The 12,089-nt window shown below is 38.0% G+C and overlaps 1 protein-coding gene across 3 annotated transcripts in view; it reads right to left on the reverse strand.

The window, feature by feature from the left end:
- The window catches only part of TENM1 (teneurin transmembrane protein 1), a 550,900-nt gene that overhangs the window by 478,062 nt on the left and 60,749 nt on the right, over positions 1-12,089 (reverse strand). For all 3 annotated transcript variants that reach the window (XM_047844103.1, XM_047844102.1, XM_047844101.1), the window contains exons 2-3: positions 3,963-4,223; positions 2,225-2,281 (exon numbers count right to left, since the gene is read on the reverse strand). In XM_047844103.1, coding sequence (XP_047700059.1) covers positions 2,225-2,281; positions 3,963-4,223 — 318 coding nt within the window. The remainder of the gene's footprint in view (positions 1-2,224; positions 2,282-3,962; positions 4,224-12,089) is intronic.

Below are 12,089 nucleotides of genomic sequence, written 5' to 3' on the forward strand. Positions count from 1 at the left end.
TACACCATTTCACTCATTTCAAATATAGTATATATAACGTCATGGGGCCCCTGTGTGGCTCAGCCGGTTAAGCGTCCGACTTCGGCTCAGGTCATGATCTCCCAGTTGGTGGGTTCAAGCCCTGCGTCGGGCTCTGTGCTGACAGCTCAGAGCCTGGAGCCTACTTCAGATTCTGGGTCTCCCTCTCTCTGCCCCTCCCGCACTTGCACTCTGTCTCTGTATGTCTCAAAAACAAATAAACATTAAATAAATAAATAAATAAATAAATAAATAAATAAAGTCAGATTAATGAAATAGATGCCCTGATAGGTTTCATTCCATGAATGGAGATCAATGGGAAATAAATAGCAACATTTGCACACAAATATCAAGTTCAATTCACTGAAAACAACTATCTCTCCAAATTAATATGCTTTTAGAAAAGCCATTTATACTCTCATCTTAACTCAAACCTTCTCTGTGAGAACCTTTGTAAATGCTCAAGACCGATCAGTCCTGGTTGTCACTGATTGAAAATTTATAGAATCCAAATTGGTGAAATCATACTGGAGGTCATAAATAAGATTCTAAATTGTATACTCTTCATTGAAAAGTAGGAGTCAGATTAAGACTTACAGAACTCACACTGAGCAGGAGAAAGTTGTTGAGCCAAGGAAGGAAAGGAATATATAGAAAATAATCAGTTGAATTTAGCTAGCTGGTTTCTGAACTGCTATTTTAACTCTTCTTCCTATGTAAAATGTGGATAACAACAGAATCTACTTTGCAGAGTGATCATGAGGATGGTGTGAGATAAAGATATTAAAAGTGTATTCGGAAATAGTGAAGTGCTGAACGTTCATATTGTACTTCATGTTACAAATACTATTCTAAATCATTATCTACATTAATTTATTCAATAGTCACAAAATCCTTGTGGTCAACGTTAATATTATCCTTCTTTTATAGATGATGAAATTCGGGCACAGAAACTTTATACATAACTTTCCCAAGGTCACACAGCTGGGATTTAAACCCAGGCTCTCTGGCTCCACAGTCCAAACTTTTAATCACTATGCTCTACTGCCTCTCAAAAGTTGAAATCATTCTTGGAGGTCCATATTGGGCCAACAGAGACTTGCAATAAGGACTAGTTTTTAGCAGACTGGATCATCGGTTTTCCTTGGCAACCCAGCCTGATTCTGTGATACCCCATCCAGTTCCTAAAATAAGATGTAAGGAAAATAAACCTATAAAAGAAAACAAAAAGGATGCATGTCCTTCACTCCTGAGTCTTCCAACTCTGTCTCAGTAGACAGTATTACACGATCAAGGTAGATAGATGGTTGATTAGACTGAGGGCCAAATGAAACCGAACAGTTTCATTTCTGAAAGTCCCTAACACATCCATGGGATAAGGCACAGTAATACAGTCTGGTGGCTCACGATGGTAAGCAGTTCTTGTGATGGGGCTAGGAGAGGATAATGTGCATTTTGGTAAAGCTCATTCTGATGTAGCTTTCCTCTGATCCTTTGCCCCCACCACCTCCCCATTTTGAGTCATTGCCCTGTGGTCAGACCCCGTGCCCTCCAAAAGTCTGATTTTCATCAAAATCATTTATAAATATTGCTTTCAGTATCCCTTGGGAAAAGAGGCAAAGCCTAATGAGCACAATGAAGACAAAGGTAAAAGGACACCAATGTCCCCTCACTGAAAAATGACACAGTGTAAACACAGGTTTACAGAGAAGAATGAACACCAGTTCTTTCACTGAAGGCGTTATTTATAATTGATGACATGGCTATAGCAGGCTTCTAAACCCAAGCCAGAGCCTCTGAAGGAAAGGACCAAAGCCATTTGCTAGGAGGCACTGTAAAGTCATGACAATATCTCAAATTAATGACTAGAGCCATGCAAAAAATCAGAGATAACGTAGGAGGTCATGAGGCCAAACCCAACCCGACTTGATTTAAATCTACACCCCCATGCTAAATCAACGCTTCCCTACCCCACTTTAAATACTGCATTGTCCTTTTCCCCAGCTCCTGACTCACTTCCTCTTCACCACCAACATACATACATGAAGTTTTCCAGAGGAAACCAAACCAATAAGCAGCCAATGAACTCATCTTTGACAGGTCAATTAATCACCTCTGTGTGTTGTTTGTCAGAGGGGCAGGGTTCCACTCTGTGGGGTGGGTGTCAGGCAAAATAATCTGCGGTCAAATATTGGCAAACACTTACCTTGAGTAGACCCAGCTTGAGCCTCCAGGTCACAACAAACAGGAGAGAACTTAAAACCTGTAATATTAAACATTTTATGAATTAATCCTTATCCAAGTCACCTGGGAATCCTCAATCTTTAACCCCTACCCTTCATCCCATAGTATATTTTAAGTAACAGATTCAATGAACTATGATTCACATACCATAATGTTCACCCTCTTATAAACTGTACAACTCAGTGGATTTTAGTATTTTCACAGAGCTCTACAACCATCACCAATATATAATTCCAGAATCATTTAATCACTCCAAAAGAAACCCCATACTTAGGATCTTGTAGGAGTAGAAAAGTGGTTGAAACCCATGGCGAAACTTCTTTTATTTTAATGTTTCAATCCAGTGAACTGGCTATAACTTCATATGTCAGGAGTGAGATGAGGGAGGATGGGAAGTCTCAGCAATGCAGGAGACCATCTAGCACCCTTTTTACATATATTTGGTCATTATGTTTTTCTGTTTCACAGTTGTAGCCCAGAACACTTTAGAGAGCAGTCCAAGGTCACATCATTTCCATCCTAGTGCTCTTTCACTTGCATATGACTATGCACACATAGATCATCTACGTTCTCCTCTCATTTCCAAAATTCACCTCCTATACTCTTGGCCAAAGCCAGCAATATATACATATGTACCTGAAAGTAGACTAAAAAACAAAAACAAAAAACAAAAACCAAAAAACACAAAAAACCAAGACCCAAAGGATACTTGGTGATAGTACAAAACATTATGGCCTATCATTAAGGAAATGATAATCTAACTAGTAGGCAAACAGTCATTCCTGATTATATCATTGTGGGAAGGGCCCCCTGTGGGCTGAACGAGGAAGAAGAAGACAGAATAGAAGAAAGCTGTAGGTATAGGGCTGGCGGCTACCTCTCTGCCACCTGAGAAATACTAATTAGCCACTGCTAACGGAGCAGGCCTGTGGTCATGGGGATGGGACCTATGAAATTTAGACAAACAGAATGATGAAGAGCCTAGATTAGTGTGTTTAATAAGCATTAATGTGCTTTCTTATGAAAGGGTTCTGTTCTTCAGTAGAGACAGGGAGCAGAAATAAATTAACCTCTATGCAACAAATCAAAATGATAAAACTTTTCTGCTTCTAAAAGTTGTAAGAAAACAATATGTAATTGAGACTTAATGATATTGCTACTATTACTTACCATCTGGCAAATGGCTAAAAAGTTAATTTACCTTCTGGGTTTTTTTTTTTTTATCATTTCGGTCTAACTTCGTTAATTTGGATCTGTCTATACACTTGACAGTTTAATCTGAATTAAAATAGAAAGCCCATACAGAATATGCTTGCTATACAGTTGTTCATCTCATTGTTCATATATTGATATAAAGCCCAAATGGATGAAATGTACTTTCCATAATAAATACCACTAGTATTACACTGGAAAATAAAGACGGAAATAAAAGGTGAGTAATAAACACGACATGCACAATACTGCTGACCGCATGAGATTATTTCCCTCAGGGGAATCACCAGGAATAAAAAGCATTTTATCTATCATTATAAATAAATGTGTCTATTTGCCAGATACTTAGGTACATGCCTTGTCCATGGGAACCCACTATCCCGCATACGAAATGAAAGATAGGAAGACACAGGGAAGGAAAACAAATCAAAGGCTAAAAACTGCATTCACTCCGGGTTTTACTTAAACAGTATAGATCGTTCTATTACCATTCTCCCCATCCGACTTCCTCTCATGGTCCGTGTCGGTCAAGGACAACGCGGAGTTGGCCCGGCTGGACAGACAGGAGCTGTGCTCTGATTTCATCCCCCTTATCCACATTCTCAGAGCGTGGTCAGGTGAGACAGCACCTTCGGTCTCCGTGTCCACATCAGACCCCATCTCTAGCTGGTAGCCGTGCCGAGAAACGCTGTGCATGTCTGTCTGGTAGCCAGAGCACAGAGTGTGAGGAGTTTCACAGAATTCCATCTCTGAGAAGAAACAAAGTTCAGAGAAAAAAGTTGAGAAACAGTAAGAAATACCCACGAAAATTCTACTTTCTGTCCTCACACCCCCCCCCCCCTTGCTAGTAATTATGTGGTTTTGCAAAGTTAGAATTCTGGCCTTTTTATTTATAGTAGCTAGGATTCTATGCTTATTTTGCACTTCTGTGGCTTAAAATTATGCTCCTGTTGATTCTTACAAGGCTCTGGAAAAAGCATGCCCAAAATAGCTTTATAGCTACAATTTTAGGTTGCACAAAATGTAATGAAATAAGTGAGTGTAGAGGAGTATAAAGCGTAGAAAGCTGTCCTTTAAAAGATATTTCTCTTCCAGGAAGAAAATATATGATCTGTAGAGCACACCTATGCTTAAAATATTAAAATTATCAGCTTTTCTAAGTATTTCATACACACTAGACTTAAGAGTAAGTAATTCAACGTGAAAAATCTGGGTGAAAACATTACATTTAAATATACTTCTCTAAAGTACGTTTCTCAAAATGCATTAGTCTGTCACCGAAATTCTGGGTACTTAATATCATTATTTCCCATCGTCTCCAAAGGAGTCTGAGGCCCACTTGATGCTAATGATTCTGACTCAATCGTTCTTTGAACAAATTCATTAAAAATATTCAATTGTGTATCATGCATCAGCGGTGCTCAGGGTTTGGATTTTCCCTCTCCCTGTCCCTACCTCGAGTCTTAGATCCAAAAAGTGTTTAGGGTGGTAGAGATGGTGTAATGAATCCTCTCTTTTTACAGTCGAGGAAAATAAGGTCCGGAGGATAGGCATCATTTGTCTATTGCCCATGTCAGAGAGCAACAGATCCCTTTTTCCTGAAACACCCTTCTGCGTACGGTTTCTGCTAGACGCCAATAAAGCCCCATCCACTCACTGCATGAATATCAGGCATTCAGTCTTACAGTCAATTTTGCATTCACTTATGGCAAGGTGTCAAAAAGGGGAAAGGATGCTTTAACGGTCCCTAATAAGTTAATGAAAAATGACCACATGCCAAGATACATCATCGGAAACGTCTATGTAATACTTAGATAAGGTAATCCAGGGATGTTGTACACTATATGGGATTTTCTCCGACTGACATCAGAGACAGGGTATGTCATCTGGCCAGGAAGAAGCTTAACTGAGTGCATCTAATCCTTAGCACATATCAATAAAATGCAAACCCTGAAATGAATTTCACTCTTTGAATGGAGAAAGTGCTAGAATTTAGACAGGCGGACCATACACTGGAAGGAAAATGCAGAATATGAATAAATGTTTTAAAAATAGTGATTTTTATGACATATAATTGCCAAAAAAGGGTTTAACAAATCAAATCTTAATGGTTATTTAATAGCCATCGGGTGCTCAGTACTGTGCTCTATGAAACAGATATTGTGGACATACATAATGTATTAGGATAATTCAATTATATTATAAGTCACTCCTAAGCACGTTACTTATGATTTCTGTGATGCAGGTAAGAGCAATTCTGTTTTTCCACAAAAATTTGTCTAAATTCCGAAGGAGTGATGTTTTAAAAATAGGCATAGCTTCCACCTATCAAGCATAAAACCTCAGGAAACCATGCCTCTCCTTGACATAAGGCTAAAAGTAAAAATCTATTTTGCCAAATATAAATCCCAGTGATCTAGAATATTGTCATCAGTTAATATTCATGCCTCTTAATTTCACAATGTTTCATTATCCAATCCTACTGTGCAATTGTTGCTGCAGCAACCTGATAATGAACCTGTCAGCTTGAAGCTGCAGGAAAGGAATTTTATATTGGCCTGCCTTCACAACTTCATTCCCCTAGACCAATGCTTCCCAAACATCAACATGCTTCAGAATCACCTGGAAGGCTTGTTAAAATGCTGATTGTGCTTGCCCTCCGGTTTCAGTTTCAGATAGCAGGTCTGGAGTAAGGCTGGAGAACCTGCATTTCTAACAAGTTCCCAGGTAACTCCTATGCTACTGGCCCAGGGGCCACACCTTGAAAACTCCATTCCTCGAGATTACTGTGAAGTCAGTGGGAGCCAGGAAAAGGGGAGAAGTGACAGAACAACCTTCCTGTGGGATTACCAAAGATTTTGCAATGAGAAAAGAAAGAGCTTGAATTGAATTGCTATGAAGTGTCCCCATTCATTTTCCATGGATTCGGGGCACTAATTAGGAAATTTACTTTCAAAAGCACAGACGTGCATTTATTTTCACTCCTACAATGGCACTGAGATGTGATTTTCCAAAGATTTGAATATGAGCATCTGAGTCATGCTAAAGACATTCATTGGAAAAGGATGAGCAAATAAAAATAAATACACAGCCAATTTGCCACTCTGTATAATAAAATACTACAGAAAGTTAAAAAATAAAAATCACTGGTAAATGTAGGAAAAATGCCTTTTCGTTAGAGATTTTTTCCCATTCAAAAAGAAATTTAAACATGCAAAATATGTGTAATGAAATGTATATAAAATGATCAAAAATTGCAAAATTTCTGTTGGAACCATAGTCTGATTTGAATGCAAAGGTTAAATCACAAATTCTCTAATTAAATACAACCAGATAGGGGCACCTGGGCGAATCGGTTGGTTAAGCATCCGACTTCGGCTCAGGTCATGATCTCATGGTTTGTGAGTTTGAACCCTGCATCGGGCTCTGTGCTGACAGCTCAGAGCCTGGAGCCTGCTTCGAATTCTGTATCTCCCTCTCTCTCTGCCCCTCTCCTGCTCATTCTCTCTCTCTCTCAAAAATAAACATTAAAAAAATTTTTTTAAGTACAACCAGATAAAAGTACACTTCCTTATCAATACATAATTAGAAAAAGTAACAATCTAAGTAAGCTATCAGTTGTTTTTTTAATGTTTAAACAAAAAAAGAAGAGAGAGAGAAAGAAGTTTCCCTTACAGTAAGTGATGTGAACATTTCTCTTTCTTGAAATCAACATTACCATTGTAAATTGTTTCCTTAAATACACAAAGGTCCTGGTGGTGTTCAAAATTCCCATAGGATGCATTTTCTGTAAAGCACTTACAATGCACCTTAAGTGGTTGTTTTTAGCCTTCTGCATATAACCTTGTTACCTAAAATACTACGTATTCCCTAGAGAAGATGAAGTTCAATTGGATTTATTATAGGTCTATTCTTACCAAAAAGCTAGCCATAAGAGAAATGAAAGTGTACCTTCAGATACCTACAATTTAAATGGATAGCGGTACCATGAGAAATTGCAGTTCAGGAGTAAACAGATACAGATGTTGCCAAATGAATGGTATATTTGGAGCTTTATGAACATGTATTTAAATTTTACTATAAGGAAAACCTATTTTGCAGCCTCATAAGAAACAAAATCTGAGCAAATTAATACAGTTGAAACCCAATTTTTAAAGGGGGCAGAAGATTTGAAGAAATACTTCATTAAAAAAGGTATACAAATAACCAATAAGCAATAGAAACGATGCTCAACACCATTAGTTACCAGGAAAACATAAACTCAAACTGCAATGAGATGCCACTACAGACCTACCAGAATGGCTAAGAAAACTTCTGACCGCCCCAAGTGTCGACAAGGATGTGGAGCAACTATATAGACAGCTAGTGAGAAAGTAAAATGGTACATTTGCCAGTTTCCTCAAAAGGTAAAGCAATACCTCACAGGAGAGCAATACACTCCTGGATATTTATCCTAAGGAAATGAAAACTTTTGTCCAAACAAAATTACATAAGGGGTTGTTCATAAGCTTTATTCATACTAGCTAAAAAGAAGACACAACCCAAGTGTCCATAAATAGGTAAAAGGCTAAACTACCTGTGGTAGATATATACACACACAGGATGTGTGGAATACAATTCAGTCCTAAAAAATGAATGAACTATTGATACATAACAAGATGCATGGACCTCAAAATAATTATCCCGAGAGAAAGAAGACCAATGGAATGTCTATATTCTGTATGCTTCCCTTTAAATAAAATTCTAGAAAATGCAAACCCATCTATAGTGACAAAAAATAGATCAGTGGTGGCTTCAGGGAGAAAGGGAGGGAGAACTGTAGAACAAAGGGGCACAAGGAAACAATGGGGATGATCTAAATCTTTGTTCTCCTGCTCCTGACAATAGTTTTGTATGTGCGGTACTTGCCGAAGTTTATCAATTGTACACGTTAAGTATGCATGGTTTATTGTACTTGAATTATACCTCCATATAATTTTTTAGTGGATTATACACCACCAGAAAATAGGACAGTGAGGAGACAGGAGAGCCAGTCAATTTTCATAGATGGAGCCGAGGGTCTCGGGTTAGCAGCAGACCCTACTCTCTTCCTCCTAGTGGAAGAAAGTACATGTCACATGAATGAAAAGGTAGTCAAGATGCAAAATTGCTTTTATCTAAGCCAAGAAGCAATCAAGGCTAACTGATGCATGATTTCTCAGTGATTCTCTAGGGAGCCCTGTTTTCCTAGGAACATAACAGTTGAAACCCAATTTTAGGGGGGTGGAACTAAGAATGATACTGATCACTGATGAGCTTTCAGCTTCTAAGGGAGCATTCTGTAATTGGGGATCACGAGAATAAGTTGAGTGAATCTGGCACAAAGGATCGCTTTAAGCCACTATTAATGTTAATAAATTAGTAATTTTTTAAATGCTATGAAGTGCCAAGTAAAATGAACTACTGAATTTTCTCTCTGAATCTAGGGATTGATCTTCAGGTGTTCAGCCTGGAGAAGCCATTTATCAAAACTTGAAAGGGAAAGTCATAGTTATCTGTGTCAGCATTTTTCTAGAAATGCCAATTTTGAGTTTGAAAAGCTCAAGACTTTATTTTCCTTAAAATTCTACCCATCCAAACTTCCTCTAAAAAGGGAGCTTTAAGGCATCATACTCCAAATAAATAATTGGAGGTCAAAAAGCATGATTAATCTTAGCCATGACCTGAGTGATTTGTGATATAACTTCTATAGAGTGTAGTCCATTTCCAAAGTAAGGAAAAGGGAAGGGGGATAAAATTATTAGCTTTAATTACTGTGACTCATAACATGCCTTATGTACCATGTGCAAAAGCAGGTGTTTTTAATTAGCCATGTTGTTTTTGGATAAGTCAATTAACATCCTAGTTTTCCTCATTTGTAAAATGTTCAGGTCCACCAGAAATAAATATCTGGGTAACTCCCCTGTTCTAAAACTCTGCAATTATAACTTGACCTGTTACTGCAAAATGTAAAATGGTAAATATTTTCAAATGGGGAAAGAATTAGTGGTTTTATAAATCAAGGTACTATTCATGCTTCTATTGTGAAAGATAATCACCATGTTAGCTAAATAAGATCTTGTGTCATGATTACCAGTCTTAAAATATTAAAATATTGATATAGCTTAGGTATTCACTGTGAACTGCAAAATTATCAATAGAGTATGTAAAATACATGATGTAAAAAAAAATCAACTGATATGGCACCTGAGTGGTGCAGTTGGTTAAGCATCTGACTCTTGATCTTGGCTCGGGTCATGATCTCATGGTTTGTGAGTTTGAGCTTCACATAGGGCTCTGCACTGTTGGTATGAAGTCTGCTTAGGATTCTGTCTCTCCTTTTCTCTCTGCCCTTCCCCAACTTGTGCACGTGTGTGCGCACTCTCTCTCTCTCTCTTTCTCTCAAAATAAATAAACTTAAGAAACCTTTTAAAAAATCATCTGACTAAATAGTTACTCATCAAACATAAAACTGTCAGTTTATAAACATGGCTACTGCAAATAATACTCTATAGCATAATGAATAAAAATTCACACAATTAAGAAGTATTACTGACCACTAAAAATTCATTACTGGCTCTAGGGAAAATATAATGTGTTATTACAATCTTAAGTGAAAGAAAGAAAGAAAGAAAGAAAGAAAGAAAGAAAGAAAGAAAGGGAAGGAGGAGGGAGAGAAGTAAGCAAAAGCAGAAAGAACACAAATAATTTTCCTTACTGGGTACCATTTTGTCTTTCTCAGTTTAGGGGCTCTGAAGATAAAATGATATCAAATTGTCAAATCAGTTCATGTTAGTTTACTTAAAACACAGCTCCACTGAATACCCACTCAATTTCAAGTCAAGAAAACAAAACAAAATAGACTTCTCTGATTTCTCTGAGTCTTAGAAAATTAACCCAATTTAATTTCCTCTCGTCTTACTTTATGAAAAAGCTTTACCAAGTGCACAATAGTACCATACTAGGCACCGAGCAGAGTGAGTTAACAGGACCATGTCATGTTCTTTGGCAAGTTCCACAGAGAGCTTTTTTAAAGGCCCAAATGACAACAAAGTAATAAAGGCACACCACCCAGACATGACCTTTATTTTTCTGCTGAGGGCTTATCTGTTTTCTGGGGCACAGCAATGAGAAATGGAGTGTTCCCACAGGTACGTCTGGAGCTTGTGGTTATCAGAGGACTTCAAGAAAATAGCAAAGCTTCCTAAGCCTAATCTCCCTCCTCACAGTTTCAAATGTACCCATTATCTCAGTACTCAGGACCTACCAATTATGCCTTATTTAATTTTCAAGATTTCTCCATCTGTCAGTATAGTGAAAAGCACAGCAAAAAAATCTGGGCAGAGTTAAAAGCCTGAAGTATAAACGTTCATGCTTTGTGACCAATATTGGCTAACTGGAGCCATCCCAGAAAATAGTTAACAGACCACGTTAATGTCAAAAAGGATGCTCTCAGAAGTACAGTAAGTTGTAAATCTGTAAAAATGGCTCAAACCAGAGAAGGACGCAGAACTGTAAAGAACGTCAAAAGGAAGGGAGATGATGAAGGAACCTGGAAGAAATCAAAAGGGACTCCAATCTTATTTAGAGAGACAGGAGAATATCCTTCAGCAATCTAAGAAGGAAGGACATTTAATATGGAAATAAGCAACTTCCTGTCTATTTTCTTGAACTAACATTGGCCTCAGTGTAGGGCCCATGTAGACTGTACTCACATAAGATGGGCGAACTTGCTCTGAGGCTAACACACAGCCGTTACCATCACAATGAAAAATGTGATGCTTGCTCTCCAGCCTTCATAACAAGAGCCTGGAAAAATAATCAGGGACTAGAAAAGATGGTGGGAGGTCCTGGACTTCAACAGAAATTTAGATCAATGAGAACCTGTGCATGTTCCCTTTATTTCAACATTTCGAATAAGACAGAAACTTCCTGGCCTAAATGAGAAATTTTCAGGGCTACTGAACACTGAAAATGCATGGTGCTCAATGGCCCTAAAAATTTCTCATTTCTTACCTTTGTTGGTCCAATCTTCTGGCTGTTCATAACTCTTTGGAGGCTGAATTCTTATTGACCACTGTGGTCTTCCAGGTATACTTGTGCATTTTCATTATGTTCACAAAGCATGTGAAGCTGTTTGGTGTGTGTGTGTGTGTGTGTGTGTGTGTGTGTGTGTGTGTGAATTTTAAACTGCATTAATCTGTGGCACAATTCCACCTGCAGAAGTGAGACAAGTGAGCTAAAGAGTTAAATAACCACCAAAAAAAAAAAAACCACTTGTGAGTGCTTCAAACCATACTCACAAAAGCAAACAGTGTGACTTCCATAATATTCTACACTAATCTGTAGGCATTTATTTTGTGATGAATGAGTAAAGATACCAAGATAGAACTGTGCACCAGAGTCACTGTTTACAAAAAAAACTACTCAATAAACTACATTCTGCTCTGTAAGGGGATTCTTCTTACCACATTTCAAAGATGCCCCACTTACCTTTGCCACTGTATCTCTGGACATATTGTGCCAACCACCTGGAACACCTCCCTCTGATTTTTCACGAATCTAATTCCTGTATCCAGCCTGTGTTGTTACCTTCA

This window comes from Prionailurus viverrinus, chromosome X (genome assembly GCF_022837055.1).
Source record: "Prionailurus viverrinus isolate Anna chromosome X, UM_Priviv_1.0, whole genome shotgun sequence".
Taxonomy (NCBI): Eukaryota; Metazoa; Chordata; class Mammalia; order Carnivora; family Felidae; genus Prionailurus; species Prionailurus viverrinus.